Source organism: Siphateles boraxobius, unplaced genomic scaffold (genome assembly GCF_051911475.1).
Source record: "Siphateles boraxobius isolate OS27281-9 unplaced genomic scaffold, OSU_SipBor_1 130, whole genome shotgun sequence".
Lineage (NCBI taxonomy): Eukaryota > Metazoa > Chordata > Actinopteri > Cypriniformes > Leuciscidae > Siphateles > Siphateles boraxobius.
In genome coordinates this window covers 49,099,997-49,120,010 of record NW_027508734.1, presented here as the reverse complement: position 1 = coordinate 49,120,010, position 20,014 = coordinate 49,099,997, and the positions used below count along the sequence as shown (strand labels likewise).

Sequence of the window (20,014 nt, the reverse complement as noted above, 5' to 3'; positions counted from 1 at the left end):
AACTGACTCAGGAAAGAATGTGCCCGTTTCATTTAGTGAGAAACAATTATAGACAAAATCTTGTGCACTCCTTTTATTATGGGAATTTACATAGAATCAAACATTAAGAGCAAAAAGAAAAACATTACGAGCAAAAAGAAAAAATCTCTACACAAAGGTAAACATATACCTAATACATCTACTGCTTTTAGGAAAATAGGAATTCAATATACATTTAGTGATCCAGATGTCACCAGCTGAGTCTGTAGCTGTTAGGAAAGATCTTCTTGTGCAGATATTCCACAACCTCCTCTTTATTGTTGAGTTTTTCAAACTCATAGTATGAAATCTAAAGACCATAAAAAATTTATTTAAAAAGACCATTGTAGGACATAAAACCAAACTCCAACCTAGTGCAAGTTAAGCCCATTTAAGAATATACGATTAGGGTTTAAAGGTAGTTATCTCAAAAACTTGCCCTCATGGTGTTATAAATTTGTATGACTTCAGAAGGCTCAGATTAAACCACTGGAGTTGAATGGATTGCTTTTAAACTACCCTTATTATCCTTGTTCAGGGCTTGAAACTTTTGTATCCTATCGAATGTTAAAAAACAACTGAGACATTTTTTTTTTAAACACAAGGGTTGGACAATGAAACAAACACTGGTTTGTTATAATGTTGGAGGTTTCACGCATATGCACAGCCTGGTGGCCGAACATTACCGATTTTACATTCCATTAGTAAGAGCAGAGTGTGAAGTTTAAATTAGCAGAGCAAAAGCACAGCTGTACATAAAATATTGCCATCCACACAACATAATGGACAGAGTTCAAAAGACGACAAATTGTGGGTGTGCATCTTGCTGGCTCATCTGTGACCTTGGGTCAATTCTTCATACCTCGCTTAATACATCTGAGATGATTTGACAGATGCCAGATCTTCTAGTCGTGATAACTGATCTCTGGCTAATTTGATTCTTCAAACGAATTTGCAGATTTGATTAAAATATCTGGATTAAGTTGTCTGAGATTACTGCACGTTCTTGTGTTCATTGGTAAGGGACGATATATCGATACTTGAAACCATAATCAGCAATGCAGTGACTGGCTGGGGGCAAGACGGCAAATGTCATGACATCATATTAATAAAGAACATCACGCAACTGATAAAAAACTTGAGTTTCTGGATGTTCATAAGTTAACAGCCAAGTTATCGAAACGAAATTAACATTTTTAATTGGTAAATTAAATGTGTACGGTTTGTTACATGATGTTTCCATTATTTCACGATTTCTAGTATTTGTACAGGTTTTACATTTGTATTTCAATGTTAAAATAAGCAATAAATTTAATTTTATATTTGTTATGTGACAGTATAAAGTAAAGTTTCTTAAGGGTCAAAAACATTTGCCTTAACACCTGGACTGTGAAGCACGGGGTGGATCAGTGATGGTTTGGGCTTCAATATCATGGCATTCCCTACTGAGCTTGATGGCCATGTCACTGCTAAGGACTACCAAACCACTCTGGAGGACCATGTGCACCTATTGGTTCAAACACTGTACCCTGAACAGGGTGCCAAGTATCAGCATGATAATGCTCCAATACACACAGCAAGACTTGTGACAGAATGGTTTGATGAACATGGAAGTGTAGTTGAACATCTCCCACAGCTTGCACAGTCACCAGATCTAAAGATTTTTAGCCACTTTAGGGTATTTTGGAGGAGCAAGTCAGAAAATGTTTTCCTCCACCAGCATCACACAGTGACCTGTCCACTGTTCCGGAATGGCTCAAAATCCCTCTGGCCATTGTGCAGGACTTGGATCTGTCATTCCCAAGACGAATTGATGTTGTATTGGCCGCAAAAAGAGGCCCTACACCAGTGGTGTCAAACTCATTTCCTGGAAGGCCACAGCCCTATAGAGTTTAGTTCCAACCCTGCTCCAACACACATATCTGTATTTTTCAAATAAGCCTGAATGACTTGATGTGCTGGATCTGGTGTGTTTTATTAGGGTTAAAGCTAAACTCGGCAGGGCTGTGGCTCTCCAAGAACTGAGTTTGACACATCTGCCCTACACCATACTAATAAATTATTGTGGTCTAAAACCAGGTCTTTCAGTTTCATTGTCTAACCCCAGTACATTTGTAAGTTTACATACACCTTGCACAATCTGAAAAATGTTAATTAACAAAATAAGGGGGATCATTAAAATTGCTAAATCAGTGCTAAATTAAAAGAAAAAGTTCAAATAAATAAAGTAAAAAAAATAATAATAAAAAACATCAAAAAAGTATGCATCAAGATTGTTTGTGCCCTTTTGTAATTGTCCTAAACATTAAAATATGGATCTAAAAATCATACAGTCTCTGCTGGAAAGGGTTCAAACATGCAGAAGATCCTGGAAAACCAAAGAATGTGCAAGATTATCCAGATAACGAAAAGCTGTCTCTAAACATCTGATGTATGAAAGCTTATTCAGGGTAGCACTAAAAATGGCAATTTTATGATCCCTTTTATTTAGTTAAAACTACTTACATTTTGCAGATTCTGCAAGGTGCATGTAAAGTTATGACCACAACTGTATCTTGTGTTTCATAGAACAAAGAATATCATAAGGAACAGCATTAGGGTAAATGACCAAAGTTTCATTATGGGGTGAACAGTTCCTTTAAAATAAAATGTTTGATATTTTTTAATTATCTATGCAAATACACTTATGAAGGCAAGGTAACTAACATTTTAGTAAAACAGACAGCCTGTAAAAAAAGGCAAGAGAAATGATGTTGGTTTTACCTGAACAACTTCATATCCCAGAATCCTCAGATGACGCTGCTTGATGGCTTCCTTGCCTAGTAGTTTCTCTGCATTAGCTGCAAAGCGCTTTGACCCATCAATACACAGTGCAATTCTGATAATACACAAATTAATGTTGAGCTCAGAATATGCATGTAATCTTACAGATCACTAAACATCAGTAGCTGTTTTTTTTTCACAGGACATGCATTACCTCTTATGGACTTCTTCTGAATGACAGGCAGGCAGGACATACCCTTCTTCATCTAGTTTTATCTCAATGTCTGCAGATACACAAGACAATATTGACATATACACAACCAAAGAAATGTGTTAGTGTAAGAAGTTGACAGCTGTGCAATTTTCAGGGTCACACTGGGTAAATAATCTTTACCTAGCGTATAGCAGTATGGTGTTAGTACTCTGGAAGCAAAGTAAGATCGAGCTCCCAGCAGATCCACTAGGCCAGACTTCACAGCATTGTAGAATTGAGGTTCCACATGGGTTTCCAAAGACTGTCCAGAAGCCAAAAATGACTTAACACGGAACTTTGGCGAAAGTCGTGGACCCTGCATGTAAGTGTAGGAAATGAGCATGGTTGGTTATGAATAAATAAGAAACATAAATGGGTGTTTGGTAAATATAAACACAGAGTCATTACACGTGTGTGTGTGTGTGTGTGTGTGTGTGTGTGTGTGTGTGTGTGTGTGTGTGTGTGTGTGTGTGTGTGTGTGTGTGTGTGTGTGTGTGTGTGTGTGTGTGTGTGTGTGTGTGTGTGTGTGGACATGAGTCGGACATGTCCCACATGTTTGAGTCCTTACCACAACACAGAAAAAGACTTACAATGATATTTTAATGACATCAAATCTAGTTTCTATGGAAACAGTCAAGTCAAGTCACCTTTATTTATGTAGCGCTTTTCACCATACAGATTGTTTCAAAGCAGCTTTACAGTGATATCCGGAAAATAATGTTGAGCACCATAGTTGACAGACTGGGCCTCCCACACTAAGCCCACACTAGATCACTCACAAGATCCACAAAAATAAGATAAAGATCATCTTATTACTTAAGTATTTATTGCATAGATAGGTAACACTTTAAGGTTCCATTTGTTAACATTAGTTAAATAAATTAGTTAGCATGAATTAACAATAAATAATACTTTTAAAACATTTATTAATCTTAGTCAAATGTTAATTTTAACATTTATTAATACACTATTAAAATCAAACGTTGTACGTTAATGATCTGGGCTTAGATTAAGCCAGTAATATGCCTTAGTTCAATTTGCGTAGCTTTTATAAACGTGCCTTAGAAAAAGTGCAAGTTGTTTTCTGTTAAAACAGCTCAAAAATGCATTTTAGTGTAGGACTACACTTAAAGGGTTAGTTCGCCCATTTAAGACATGAAGTTGTATGGAATCCTTACCAGCACTATAGTGCATACACACTGACCCACTCTGTAGGCACCTCCCTGGTCAGAGTTCTGGCCGCTGGTAGTTTTTCAATAAAGTACTCCCGGTTATTTTCCGGGGCCACAAAACTTTGCGTTTTTACGTGAAAAAATTATTTGCGTTTCAAAGCTTGATTAATTTACCACACAAAAAACACGCCGGTCAAAATTCATACCTCAGTTTTAATCGGCACTATTTTCTATCCATTTCTATCAATCCGCGCTGCTGTCAACGTCAACAGTGCGCACGTTCCGATCAGCTGTTCCATAGTGTTTACACAATCGATTGACAACGACATAAAAAGTATTAAATTAACATTGGTGCGAACTTGTAAATTCCCAGGCTGTGACCACAAGGATGTGATTCAAAGTTCAGATTCCATCGTTTTCCTGTTTCGAATATAACTACGAGACAGCTTTGGCTGGTTGCCATCGGCAACTCTGCGGGAGCTAAAATATCCAGAATAAAGGATTTTCGTGTGTGTAGTGCTCACTTCAGCGAAGACGATTACATTCCCAACCAAGGAGGAAAAGGAAAATTAAAGAGTTTTGCTGTACCAGTACCACGGGTAAGCTCCATTTACCAACTTTATGATCCCATGTCTAAACTGTACGGTAAACAAGCTGATGTTTAGATTCCATTATAAAACACGTGAAAAGATGTCTAATATAAAAACAGTATATAGGGATATTGGTACAATTTGCTGAGAAAACTATTTGATTGAACACACACACAATTGAGGTTTTGTGTTGCAATCAATAACATTTTATTTGATCTTGTATACTCCGGTTCATAAAGGTATCCCTTTGTCGTTGTGCTAAAATTACTTTCATCATCTGATCTGTCTGACATTGTACTAAAATTGGTTTCATCATTAAGTGTTTCACAGTCAGACATGTTGTCAGCGAGTCGCGCTATCAACAGCTGATCGGAACGTGCGCACTGTTGACGTTGACAGCAGCGCGGATTGATAGAAATGGATCGAAAATAGTGCCGATTAAAACTGAGGTATGAATGTTGACCGGCGTGTTTTTTGTGTGGTAAATTAATCAAGCTTTGAAACGCAAATAATTGTTTCACGTAAAAACGCACAGTTTTGTGGCCCCGGAAAATAACCGGGAGTACTTTATTGAAAAACTTCCAGCGGCCAGAACTCTGACCAGGGAGGTGACAACAGAGTGGGTCAGTGTGTATGCACTATAGTGCTGGTAAGGATTCCATACAACTTCATGTCTTAAATAGGCGAACTAACCTTTAAGCCTTGTCTGTGAAACTGGCGGAATATTATTTAATAGATCTGAGCTAACATGAACTAACAATGAACAGTTGTTTTCTCATTAACTGATGATGATTTACAACGATCTTTACAACGTTGGACACATAATGTGATCAAATATGATTCACCGTTTGCTTATAAAACAGCTAATAATGTGTTACTAATGTTACACAAACCATGTTCCCGTTCGCCATCTCAGAGTCAGAGACCTGCCTTCTAACAATCATTAGAAACTCTTTGAACAACTCAAAAGAACGTCAGTGGAAAAAGGCATATACTCTGTTGTTCATCATAACATCATAATATACATCATACATCCGCTACCTATTGCTAAATCTGCCTGATTTTTCATATCAACAGAAAAATATACCTGGATAACCCTGGCATCTCTCGAGACTCCCTGCTAGTTTGCTATTAATGATATGCTAAAGCTCGCCGGCATGTTGACGGTTACAAGGTAGTTTGTGACGTCAGAAACACCAGCGATTTCAAACCGCGTTTTTGAGACGGTCTTTGGTTCACCGCAGTTTTAAAGAAAACATACTCAGCAATGGTGTTGACTTATGAATTTGTACAGTGTTTGTCTTAAAACATTTTAACAACACCACATAGACATATAAACAACATTAAAAGCTTGATTTTCAACACAGGGCGACTTTAAAGAAAATATTTTGGATCGGCTTTCACTGCAGAAAATGCTTTTCTTATGTAGTATTTTAGCAGATTTCACACAAAATGGCACACACAACGTGACACAAAATAAAGTCGGGCTCCCTATGATGCATAACGTACTTGACAGAAACTTTCAGTGACTTTACTGAGAGTCACTCACAAGAGGTACATGAGTAAGATTGATTCTTCTTCTACTATAGCGGGTTGCAAACCGACTTCATTGGTGCATACCGCCACCTATGTGTGTGTAAAGAGAATAAATTCAATATTTCTCACGTAATCCATATATCCTTTTTTTTTATCCACTAATCCTAATATATCACATGATTGCATTAATTTGTTTTCCCGCATTTTGACCATCATTTAGTATATTACTTATTGTGAATTCTCTTTATCCTAAAGATTGCAGTTCTTGATTCTTCCTTTCTCTTTCATTTTGCATTGGCCTACATACAATCAAAACATACTCCACTGTCCCCTCTATTAAACAAGTATCACCTATGTCAGTGGCTGCAAAGATAATGTTGACGATGCAGACTCGCCATCTTCGCAGTATTAACACGCAAATAGAGAGATATGCACACTTCATATGATTTAGCCTACATAAGCAGGGAGTAGCCAATTTCTTTTAGTTTTTAATTGTTCTGTTTAAAAGTAGACATTTCGAGCTTTCTATAGATATACTTCTCCAACATGACTTCATGACTTTGCGTAAACATACACGCCACTTTCAAGTCAAGTGGCGTGTTATCTATACGCATTTTGAGCTATCCGCGTGTATGTCCACGCCGAAATCTTTTGCGTGTATGTCTACGCCATTAAATGTCCGAGTGATTCCGCGTGTATGTGTACGCCGTTAAATGTCCGAGCGAAACGAAGCAAAATCTATATCTACATCTGTGGAGCGATCTTTTTTTTCCTAGGATGGTAGGAGAACACTCATAAATGGTATTAACCCCAGTGACGGGTAGGTTTAGGGACGGGGTTGGGGTAGGTCATATATCTATATATACATAATACAGTAATATAACGTTAAGTCAAAGGCGTTGATAAACACGCTGAAAAGCGATTATGCGTGTTGATAGTACGCCAAAATTGGAAATACGAATTGGCGTGTCATACATACGCCATTTCATGAGATCAGTCTGTACTTCTCAGGTCTGTGAGGCAAGTATCTTATACGCTGAGTTTTGGTTCATTTATGAGACGCGCTCCAGTTCATGCGCTGATGCCTCCGTGCCCTGATTATATTGTCTACTATACATTTGCTTCTTATTTATTAATCCAAGCAAATTTGTTGATGAAACATTGATTAAAATGAAGATACAATTTATACAAAACTAAATTTTCAAGCAAAAATAATATTCGAAGATCGCTGGGTATTATTTGATTATTATTCGAAAATCGCACCCCTCAACCATAAGCACGCACACATGCATGTTTAGGAGGCTACACACCAGAGCATGTGAGCAAAGCGGAGCGGTGTGACGCTTAATTATAAGTTAAAAAACTTAAACATACGTTTCATATTTATGTTTAAATAATATAATGTTGTTATTTTTTTTTATTTCATCTATGTTGATTATATGAAAAGGGAACCGCATGAGGAGTAAGATAGGATCATAAGATGACCAATATATCGGAAAACATTTGGAATGGGTCAGACATGATTTTGACCACTTATTAAGTTTTGTTTTATAGAAAGCCTTTCTTTATAGCCTTTATAGCCTTTCTTCAAAGTGAATTTCGTTTTGTATAAATAGTATTTTAATTTGAATCAATGTTTCATCAACAAATTTGCCTGGATTAATAAATAAGAAGCAAATATAGTAGACAATATAATCAGGGCATGGAGGCGCCGGCGCGTGAACTGGAGTGCGTCTTATAAATGAACCAAAACTCAGACCTGAGAAGTATATCTATAGAAAGCTCAAAATGTCTACTTTTAAACAAAACAATTAAAAACTAAAAGAAATTGGCTACTCTCTGCTTTTGTAGGCTAATTCATATAATAATAATAATAATAATATTTAGTTACATTTATATAGCGCTTTTTCTGGGACCTCAAAGCGCTTTACATAGAAGGGGGAATCTCCTCAATCACCACCAATGTGCAGCATCCATCTGGATGATGCGACGGCAGCCATATTGCGCCAGAACGCCCACCACACACCAGCTTACTGGTGGAGAGGAGACAGTGATGAAGCCAATCAGTATATGGGGATGATCAGAAGGCCATGATGGACAGAAGCCAAGGGGCAAATTTGGATTTTTTATGACCACAGAGAGTCAGGACCTCGGGTTAACGTCTCATCCGAAGGACGGTGCTTTTTGACAGTATAGTGTCCCCATGACTATACTGGGGTGTCAGGATCCACACAGACCACAGGGTGAGCACCCCCTGCTGGCCTCACTAACACCTCTTCCAGCAGCAACCTGATTTTCTCAGGAGGTCTCCCATCCAGGTACTAACCAGGCTCAGCCCTGCTTAGCTTCAGTGGGCAACCAGTCCTGGGCTACAGGGTGATATGGCTGCTGGCCAGTGTGCATATGAAGTGTGCATTTATCTCTATATAGGCGTGTTAATACTGCGAAGATGGCGAGTCTGCATCGTCAACATTATCTTTGAAGCCACTGACATAGAAAACACTAGTTTATTAATAAACAATTAAAATGTTTCATGCATAATCATTACTTTTGACGGTTCTTTGTGGCAAGCTTTATTTCAGGTGTTGCGTGATATCTCTCCGCCCAAGTATCAGTGCTTCCCCCCCATATAGTCCCAAATTAATCAAAAGCTGCTCCATTGTGCATTCTCCTTTTATATACACTTATCTTGAGGCCACGAGATACTATCTTGAGGCCACAAGTTACTACCTTGAGGCTACGAGTTACTATCTTGAGGCCACGAGATAGTTATAATTATTTTTTTTGACAAAGTGGGACTAGGGGGGCTCCGTAGAATACAGTATACATAAACAGAATATATATATATATATAATTTTTTTTTTTTTTTTTTTTTTTTTTGCAATGATTACTCAAATGTGATCAAACACTTGAGTGACAAAGATGTGTAATGGAGGCAGGGTGAATGATAGAATTAGAATGATACATTTGAGATGTAACCAAACTAGTTTGCATTGCATGTTCTATTCTATATTATATTCTAAATACTGTTGCACAATCTTCACTTATGACTTTGTCTTTTTATTTAGTTACGTTATATAAAAAATAAATTATATCAATAAATATATCAAAAGTGACACTGGCAAAACCTTGTTATCTTCTATTACCAGTGAAGGCAGGAAGGACTCAGATCTTTTACTAAAGAAAAAGTAATCATACCATAATGAAAACATGTTTAGTTACATAAGTACAGTACTTTTACTTAATATTTTAAATAAGTAGTCAGCAAAATGAACTAAACGTGAAATTACCCATTATGCAAAATGGCCCTATATTAAGTGTTATAATTATAAAAATTATTGGAATATTGCCTGATGTTGTAACGTAGCGTTATAGGCAGAATGGGCTTTAACAGACTCTACACCGCAACAGCTGTTTACCCTGGACGCGGCAACGCGCCCGTCACAAAGCAGAACGAGGCTTACTGTCGGAGATTTGTCGCTCGCATCGTGCTGCATCCAGTGTGAACAACATCAATGATTATAATGGATTCAATGGTCTTTTGTCTCATCGCGCCACTCGTGTCCGGTGTCTTGTTCTGGCGGCAGCAGACCAGCAGTCAAGTGGTGTCTTAAAGGTAAGTTGCTAACTGTAAGTTGCTTAGAAGTGCGGTGGAGGCTTGAGTCTTTTGAATGGTGATTTAACGCTACATTGTCACCAGTGAGACACTATAAAGTAAATAAACAATGTCCCCGTCTTTTACTCTCACAACGAGCTTAACATACTCGTTTGCTACATTAGCTAGCTACATTATAACCATGTTTCATAGCTTGTCAGTGGAGTGGAAGCTAATGTGTGCGCATCTTAAACCGTGTCTGAAGAGACCTCATTACTGAAGTGAAAGGGTTGGCTGGTGTCACCGCAGTGACCTGGGTCGCCAGTAGCAAACAATTAGAGCCCGACCGATATGGATTTTTGGGGGCCGATGCCGATATTAGGGAGTAAAAAAAGTCCGATACCGATATATCGGCCGATATTATTTATGTGTATATTATAATACAGTAGCAATATTATTTATGTGTATTATATTACAGTATACCAGTCAAAAGTTTGGACACTTTCCTATTGGTTTGTACAAACTTTTGATGGGTACTTTACACAGTAGCTATAAACAGAATAAATATATTCTATAAACACGTTTTGCAATGATCACTCAAATGTGGTAATCAAACACTTGTGTGACACAGATATGTAATGGAGGCAGGGGGAAGGATAGAATCAGAATTATACAGCTGAGCTGTAACCAAACTAGTTTGCATTGCATGTTATATTATATTATATTATATTCTAAATACTGTTGCATAATCTTCACTAACGACGACTTTGTCTTTTAATTTAGTCATAACTTGTATCAATAAATATATAAAAAGTGTCACTGACAAAACCTTATTATCTTCTATTTTTACCCTTAATTCCTCTAATCTCTACCAGTGGAGGAAGAACTCAGATCTTTTTACTAAAGTAAAATGAATAATATCATAATGAAAACGTTTTTAATTACATATGTACAGTACTTTTATACTATTTTCAATAATTAGTAAGCAAAATGTACTAAACGTGAAACTAGGCTACTCTTAATGCAAAATGGCCCTATATAAAGTGTTATAATTATATACATTTTTGGAATATTGCTTGATGTTGTAACGTAGCGTTATCAGGCAGAATGAGCTTTAACACTGTGTCTACACCGGACGCGGCCATTACTGCTCGCGTCGCAACAGCTGTTTACCCGAGACAAAGCAGAATCAGTTTACTGTCGGAGATCGCTCGCGCCACGCATTTTAATCAATGTTTCATCAACCAATTGCCTTAATAAATAAGAAGAGGGCCTAAATATAGCAGACAATATAATCAGGACTTCTCAGCTGCGCGCTTGCAATAGTCACAAGCTCACACAATACGTGACAGAGGCTTGTAGCAGAGAAATCAATTCTGTGCATTACACTGCGCAAATCACAAGTAGGCTACTACCCTCCGGATGAAGAAGGGTTGGCTCTCAGTCTCCACAGGCTACATAAAATATTCATTTTATTTTATTTTATTTTTCGTGTTTGCATTTATGAGGAAAAAACAATGTTACAGACGCGACAGTTCAGCACTACGGACGTGAGCGCTCTGAAAGCGGCACTAATGCTTTGAAACTTTTACATAGACATCAAACAGAAAGCACAAAACCTTTCGTTTCAAAGTGAATTTCGTTTTGTATTAATTGTATCTTAATTTTAATCAATGTTTCATCAGCCATTTGCCTGGATTTAATTTATAAGAAGTAAATTTTGCAGACGATAGATAATCTCGACACGGAGGCGCCTGCGGGTGAACTGGAGCTCATCTCATGAACCGAAACTCAGCGTATAGACCTGAGAATTGAAATATATCTATATTGAAATGTCTACTTTTAAACAGAACAATTCAAAACGAAAGACAGACAGACTCATGTAATCGTATGAAATGTGCATTTCTCTCTGGCGCGCGCTCACTGAAGATCGCGAGTCAGCATCGTCAACTTCATCTTTGGCTGACACTGACTGAAAACACTTGTTTATTAATAAACAATTAAAATGTCTCCTTGCTATATTTGTTGTATTCATAATCATTATTTTTGCCAGTTCTTGTGACAGCTTTTTTGGTGCTTTATTGGCAGCGCCACCCTTACATGAATCACCGTACCTGCATTTTTTAAAATATTCATTTATCGGCCATTATAAATGCCGATACCGATAGTTAGGAAAATGCCTAAAATCGGCCGATAATATCGGCCCGCCGATATATCGGTCGGGCTCTACAAACAATGGAGCGCGCTCTTCTGGACAAATTATGTAGTTACACACAATTTACAAGCATAATATCCACGTTATATGTTCTGTAAAAAAAAATCATATCGGCGGCATATCTGCGTCATAAACGCCGATACCGATATATCTGCTACAGACTCATATCTAGGGTTGGGTATCGTTTGAATTTGAACGATTCCGATTTCGATTCCGGTTCCTAACGATTCTCGATTCCGATTCTTTTAAGAGGCAGGGTCATAAAAGTTTAGGATATTTTAAATGAGCTTTACTATGAATTTCTCACAGGGTTGTTTTCAACTACAATATAAATATCAAATCTATGAACTTGAATATAAATATTATAAATTATGAATATATTTTCACAGTGGTACACTTTCCTCAAGAGAGCTTTATTTTTGATAACCTCATTAAAACACATTTACACATGAGTGTATGATGCTGTAGGTACTTAAACATGTTACCGTGCTCCCACTGATGGGCTAACCTAGTGCAGAATAGCAAATAAACAATAAGAAACAACTTGTAAAACCTTCGTTATCTGGCGAGGAGAGAGCAACCAGCGAAATGGTTGGTCCGAACGGCGTCGAGAGCACTTTTGGAACATATCCATGCCTTGGTTTGATGCTGCGTTCACACCAGACGCGAATAGAGCGTCTGCCGCGAGTGATTTCAATGCAAAGACGCGTTACGCGCGTAAAAAATTCCTGTGGCGCGAATGGGGACAGGCCCGCTTTTCAGTTTATTATGTCCATGTTTATATAGACGCGAATACTCCTTTTTTACGTGCGTCAATTTCGCTCTTGACGCACAAATGGATTCAAAGTGTTCAAGCATATAACTAGACGCGGTAGGCGCGAATTTGACCCGCTATTAGCAGCGTTAGGACGACTCTCGAGTTACTTCGCTAGGTTATGCCAACACTTCCAGTGGACGCTTCTTTGTTGGTGTTCAGCGGTTTCTTCTTCCGGTCGGCGGACTGTGAATCGAAACTAGGAATCGAAATTTAAACTTTTGAACGATACCGGGAAAATCGCAAAGTTAGTCCCGGTTCCAATCGATACTCGATACCCAAGCCTACTCATATCGGCCGATAATACCGGCAGACCGATATATCGGTCAGGCTCTAGTATTAATCATTTAAAAATCATCATAGTGATCATGGTAACCAGTTATCGTTTGTCTTGAGAATTAAATTTTTCCCCACCCCTAGCTAAAAGGTGATTCGATTTATGCCGTCTATTGTACTGAGAGAAAAAAATTACATTCTTTCTTCCTGACAGAGATTAATTATGCTCTTGGTGTGAAAGGACCATTTGTTAGTGATTTGCTCAGCTTTTTGCATCATGTTTGTTGTGAGAGAAAAATACAGTTTTACTCACATCATAAAACGGACACTCCAGCTTTACAGTCATGTAGAGTTGAGTCAGCTTTGCAAGCACTATGGGATCCAACCCATTTCCCTCCCCTTAAAAAGTGCAGAGATATAATTCAAAAAAGTATGCACAGAAGCATGTTAATGATCAAGTGTTAAATGATTTAAACGATTTAAATGAATATTACTGACACAATTGATCCCTAGTACTGTATAGAACATGTTTCACTGCTTCTTACCCTGTAGCTGCTCCATGAAGTAAGGGCTGAAGACTTTTGAGACAAAGTTAAGTGGGTACCTCTGTAGAAGTGTACTGGCATACAGTAGGTCTAGAAGGGCTCTGGGCTGAAATTGTGAAAACCGGGCATGCAAAACAGACTCCACCTTTCCGAACAATCTCCCAGCGTCAGGTGGCAGATATCCCAAATCTCCTAGTGCAGCTATCTGTTGTGACACCTGCCACGTCGAGTACTCCTCTGCGCGATACACAAAACTCTCAGCCACAGTGTTAAAAACTGGTGGAGAAAGAATGCGCCGTCTCTGGAAATACTGCATTACCTTGGTTACGGTTTCTGCATGAGCGGTGAAGGCAACCTTGGGCACATGCCGCTCAAGAGCTTCCACAAGAAAGTGGTCGCTGTGTCCATAGTGCATAAGTGCAGACAACACCACAGTCAGTTCTGCATCTGCAAAGTTTTGCACATGATGAACAGCTTGCTTGCAAAGCGCAATTACAAGTGGTAATGCTTGATTCTGTCTCAATGTGACTAAAGCACCTAGAATCTTACTAACTGCCACTGGGTCCATTCGTTGCGCCTGTCGAAGTGCCTGTGCATTAATTTCATTTAGAAGCTCCAGGTAGTGTCCATCTTCACCCAAACCATTTGCTAGCATGCAGTAAACAGCAACTAGCTCTGCCATATTCAATTGAGCTGGTTCTTTATTTTGTAGCTGATTCATGGCCAGTTTTACCATCCCACCGTCAGGGCCTTCTAATGCAAAGAAAGCCCTTGATAACCCACATAGTGCTTCAACACTTAACTGTTCCAAATCCAATCTCTTCTGGCATTCAAACACTAGCCTCTGCACTAGGCAACTCTGAGGGTCAAGGTAGAGACGTGTACAGCCCAGGAGAGCTCTAACCAACACTTCATCCTCTAATCCAGCTGAATCATGTTCCAGTCTTTGACAAAGTTTATTAAGGGCCAAATCTGATAGCAGTATCTCCCGGAGACCACATGTGGCATCCTGCTCCAAGTCAGCCAGTTTTTGAAGTATAGATGCTGCTGCTGGAGCTGAGAGGACAGGGTAAAATCGCAAGAGATGTAGAACTTGCTGAGATGAAGTACAGGAGGAGAGTCGTTTTATAAAGGTGTGGCCCTCATCAGAAGTAAGGTGGTGCAACAATGACAGACCACTTCCACTGGTGAGGAGCTCCTGGTAAGGGCGAATGGTTCCAGCAACAAGGAAAAGTAGGTCTCGTTCTGTGGTGCATATACGTCTTGGACTGAGGTTGGAACGAGTAGGAAAGCAGGCAGTGAAGGTTCGAAGACAGCGAGAAACCAGACGCTTACCAGTGCATGCTTTCAGTGAAGGAAGGATTTGGTCATCCAAATGTCTCAGCAAATGCAGCCTCAGTGCCAGTGTTTTGGCCATCGTAAAAAGAGCTACCATATCCTTAATAGTCAAAACAAAAGAAAGAACAGGTCAATAAAAAATTAAACATCTACTAAACTTGTGATTAGGGCTGGGTATCGAGTTCGACACTTTTTAGGTACCGACCGAATTGCCTTGATACTATTGAGTATCGAAACATGTCTTGTTTTTCGGTACCAAATTTAGGCATTGATCATATATGATCTTGTTTATTAATAAACAATCAAAATATCTCCTTGCTATTTTTTCCAGACACATCCATACTCATTAGGGCTACTTTTGCCAGTGCGTTGCGGAAAGCTTTATATGTGCTGAGCGTGAGGCATATATCCCGCACCCCAGTAGCCTATGTTTAATTCAATTCACATTTATTTGTATAGCATTTTTCACAATATATATTGTTTCAAAGCAGCTTTACAGAAAATACACGTGTCTAAATTACAATTTAGAGGGATCTGTTATCAGAGGTGACTGTGTGTAATGCATTTCAATTAATTTTCATTCAGTTTCATTGTTAAACAATGCATTAAGTTAAGGCAGAAACAATGAGCTCATTGAAGTAAAGAATACATGTTGTTAAATGATTAGGAAACATAGAAAACTTTATCATTGGTGCTTATTTACAGACTCAAATTATGAGTGTAAAAAAGTCAACAAACTGAAAATTGTTTACAAATTTTAGGTAATGTAATATTGTTAAAACGGATTTCATAAAATTGGTTTCAAAAAAAGTATCGTTCGGGAACCGGTATCGAAGTCAAGGTATCGATATCGGTAACAAAAATTTTGTTACGATACCAAGCCCTACTTGTGATCAGAGATATCCGTTTTTCTGTTGCAAGGTACCATCAGTAAGATTTCAGTGGGTGACTTTCAAAACCTCAAATTGATGCTTCCTCAGTTTCTCACTCCTCCGTCCTTCAGCTTGTAACACAAAAACCATGCAAATTCTGCTATGATGAAGGATGAGGTGGAAAAGGGTTGGGCAACTCACCTGTGGTAAGGTCACAATATACTAAATATGGACCGATCGATGATAATATATATATATATATAAATATATATATATATATATACACATATATATATATAAATTGGCCATCTCAATAACAGTCATAAAATATTAATATTAAAAGGGCAATTGTTGCTATTCAGCAGCTATTATTCTAAACTATGTAACTGGAGGCTATACTACACATGTAACTGATGGCATATCATATAGCATTTGACATGTAATTTATGGCTGTGGGTAATATAAATCCTGTGTTCATCATACTTAGAGGTACATACACTGTTAAATGTTTTGGAATATAAAGCACAATGTCTCTTAACAAAAAAAACAATTCCAATTAAATTTTGTTAAACTGTCATTTCCATGTCTAAGGGGATACTGGGGTGCTCTATATCAGGCTCTATCTTAGGCTATATACTGTATGAATTATAGCCAACAGTACAAGAGCCATTCCACCGAAAGGGTGACATTTCTGTCCCCAGGACATTAAATGTAAAAAATAGCATGAAATTTAACTCTAAAAGACATTATATTATTAAGCAAAATGTCCTGCACATTAAGCTAACTACAAATTTAAAATGTATAATTAAAAACATTAATAAAAACTACATAGAACACTAAAAAATAGCATTTTCTGCATGTCCCCACTCTCTATCTCTAAAATTTACCATGAAATATGATGATTAAAATCCTTCAGAAATCTTAATTTGTTTACATTGTTGTGTGACTTTATATCCAATCTATGCTTTAAAATGTTTTTTTTTAATAAGAAAAAAATATTTTACCTAATATTTTAGATAAAATACAAATTTTAGTCATGTCCCCGGGTTTTCACTCAGTCCTGTTACCCTAACACATCCCCCCCTCTGAAAAACTTGGAATATTCCACAAGACACATTTTCAACAGGAAGTTGCATCATCTGGATCTTCTGAAGGCAATGGGAAGACCATAAGTAAGTCCTCTCATTTTAATTTCTGTATATTTGATGAAATTGTAACTATGACTGAGAAGGTAAATCTCAACATACTGTCCTGTTACCAAAATATTTCTTATATTTTATTTGTTCATTTTAAAAATATGAACTTTTGGTGAGTCACTAGAAATTGCTCAGTGTCCTCATGCTGTTAGCATGTATGCTATGTGGCCATATGCCATGTATTTGATAACTTTTTGTTTAAAAACTCAATCCTGTTACTTTCAATCCTGTTGCTTATATGAAAAATAACAGGAGTGAGTTAAAGTAACAGGAGTGAGTAGAGTCTTCTGTTTTGTTGATTTAATACTGTAAATATTAGTTGATATAATACTATTCACCTGAATTATGAGTTTTAAGGTTGCAATTACTTATATTGTAGACATTGGCATTAGTTTTACAATGTGAACACCATACTTTCAGGAAGCCAGTCCACCACGAGGTGACTTAAATGTTGTGTCTTTGTCTTATATTTTGTAGAAGATGGAGAAAACCCATACTATACAGGTGCCAGAAATACCCACCTATGGCATATTGCAATGGAAGGATCGAAACACACCCCCAACCCTCTCTTTTCCCCCTTTTTTGTCTTAATTTCCCTCTTCCTCCCTCCATCTCTCTTCTTCTCTCTCCTTCTTTCTCTTTTCACCTCCTTCTCTGTGAAGTACTACTAGCACATAGTACATCACTTTAACACAGAAATCTTATGCACACACAGTCATGTACACTGTCTCCAATACACACACATATGGACACTCATTCCTGTTACCAAGTGTTCATTCCTGTTACAAAGTGTGCATTCCTGTTACTATTTTTTTTCTTTTTTCTAAAAAAATAAAGTTAAACCAGTGTTTTTATCAGTTTTGTTTGGGCCATCATTTATACAATAGTTTAATAAATTAAATTATTAAAACAATTATAAACTTGAGGGTTCGGTCTTCTTTAAAATGAAAAAATGGCTTTGTGTTTTTTATTAAAATACACCTTGCCTTAATATATAGTGATTTTTTTTCACAAATATCAATTATTTGAACATATAACCAACAATTTCTTTAAAATAAAGTCTTTCTTGTGGGGAAAAAAAAGGAATTAATTGACATTGTTTTAAACATGCTTTTTAAATGGCACATGAGTTTCGGTAACAGGACTGAGAAAATATGCGTCCACTTCTGCTTAAACCTTGTAAAAAAGATAAAAATAAAGTTGGCTGAGATAGACCAATACACATTTTGAATAGTTAAATATGTGTAGTATTAGATTCAGTCTTGATAAAAGATAAAGAATCAAGTTAAATTTTGAGAGTTACAACAAGCAAATGTCACCCATTCGGTGGAATGGCTCACAACCGTTTTTCGTTCAGTGATTGCTGTACACTATTATTTAAAAAAGTGTGATAAATATCGTTGATCACTGGCTTTATCAAGCCAACATAATAATAACAATAATGATGATATTAATAATACACTTCTATTTCAGGAGCAGTAATAACTCTTGAATCATTTTAAGTGTGAAATCAACAATCTGGCTGAAGAAAAAAATTTATGAACAGCAGTTACCTCTTGTACATGGGTCCAATGCAGATTTCACACAAAGCGGCACAGTTTTAAACTACTCATAGCTTTGTGACACAAAATAAAGTTGGGCTCCCAACGATGCATAACGTACTTGACAGAAACTCTAAGTGACTTTACTGAGAGTCACCAGAGTCACTCACGTAAGAGATACAGTACATGAGTGAGATTGATTCTTCTTCTACTACAGCGGGTTGCAAACCAACTTCATTGGTACATACCGCCACCTATGTGTGTGTAAAGAGAATGAATTCAATATTTCACACGTAATCCATATATCCTATTTTTTTATCCACTAGGTAATCCTAATATATCACATGATTGCATTGTTTTCCCGCATTTTGACCATCATTTAGTATATTAGTACTTATTGTGAATTCTTCTTATCCTAAAGATTGCAGTTCTTGATTCTTTCTTTCTCTTTCATTTGGCCTTAGCCTACATACCATCATAACATATTCCACTGTCTCCTCTTTAAACAAATATCACATAAAACTAAGTTATATTTCCCTTATATGTGTGGTTTAGGTTTGAATGCCCTGTTCGTAGTTATATGAACATGACTTACTTCCATAGGCCTACTTAAATTGTGAATGATCTTACTTTTCTTTACGCTCTATTTTTGATAATGCAGACCTGTTTGACATGAGTCCCAATATGTCTGCCATTTCATATCCTTTCCACATCATTATTCTAATATCAAATCAAATTGTATTTATAAAGCACCTTACAAAATGCAGTGTAGGCTACCAAAGTGCTGTACAATTTCTAAGGGATAAGATACAATACAAATAAAAAAGAGATAAAGAAATAAAAGAAAGATAAAATGAGAATAAAATAATATACATCTAAACAAATACGCCTTAAGACAGGGTTTAAACATGTCTATAGAGGTAGAGGATCTGATAGACATTAGTAAACCATTCCACAACTTTAGGGCAGCAACTTAGAAAACAGTTTAGTTTAATGCGAAATTTATGTTCAAAACAATGTCAGAATAGGTCTGTACAGACTCTATCATGGTCAACCAAGGTGAATATCACATTTATTTAAGACAAGAGATAAAGTAAAATCAGTAAAAAAAAAAAAAGTAAAGTAAAATCATTGTATGGATGACTAATAAAAACGGAGAATCAATGAATCAATTACATGTATTTCAATCAGCAGAGGTTAATTAACTACCATTACGATCTGAGAGCCTTAAAATAACATTTAAATGACATGGCAAAATAGACTTTGCAATGTCTCTTAAATCAAGCAATA

The 20,014-nt window shown here is 37.1% G+C and overlaps 2 protein-coding genes across 4 annotated transcripts in view; one reads left to right on the top strand and one right to left on the bottom strand.

The window, feature by feature from the left end:
* LOC143736711 (uncharacterized) overlaps positions 1-20,014 on the top strand; it is a 336,163-nt gene that overhangs the window by 39,239 nt on the left and 276,910 nt on the right. The gene's annotated exons all lie outside the window — the stretch shown is intronic.
* fastkd3 (FAST kinase domains 3) lies at positions 59-18,954 on the bottom strand. 3 transcript variants are annotated; one of them, XM_077229666.1, is made up of 8 exons: positions 18,737-18,875; positions 16,041-16,188; positions 13,778-15,215; positions 13,546-13,631; positions 3,176-3,350; positions 2,996-3,065; positions 2,782-2,896; positions 59-328 (listed from the first exon to the last, which is right to left on the bottom strand). In XM_077229666.1, the coding sequence occupies exons 2-8, from the start codon at positions 16,041-16,043 to the stop codon at positions 230-232; spliced, it is 1,986 nt and encodes a 661-aa protein (XP_077085781.1). In that variant the 5' UTR covers positions 16,044-16,188; positions 18,737-18,875; the 3' UTR covers positions 59-229. The 3 variants fall into 3 exon arrangements, with proteins under 3 accessions (XP_077085781.1, XP_077085780.1, XP_077085782.1); XM_077229665.1 differs by having other exon boundaries at positions 16,075-16,188; XM_077229667.1 differs by lacking the exon at positions 16,041-16,188 and having other exon boundaries at positions 18,737-18,954.

What these genes read in the sequence shown, in the direction of transcription:
- fastkd3 (XM_077229665.1), bottom strand. Translation starts at nt 16,137, where the DNA reads ATGGTTTTTGTGTTACAAGCTGAAGGACGGAGGAGTGAGAAACTGAGG. An exon ending in TGGAGTGTCCGTTTTATGAT is followed by an intron (nt 3,351 to 13,545) that starts GTGAGTAAAACT and finishes ACTTACATGCAG; the next exon opens with GGTCCACGACTTTCGCCAAA. An exon ending in TGGGATATGAAGTTGTTCAG is followed by an intron (nt 329 to 2,781) that starts GTAAAACCAACA and finishes TATGGTCTTTAG; the next exon opens with ATTTCATACTATGAGTTTGA.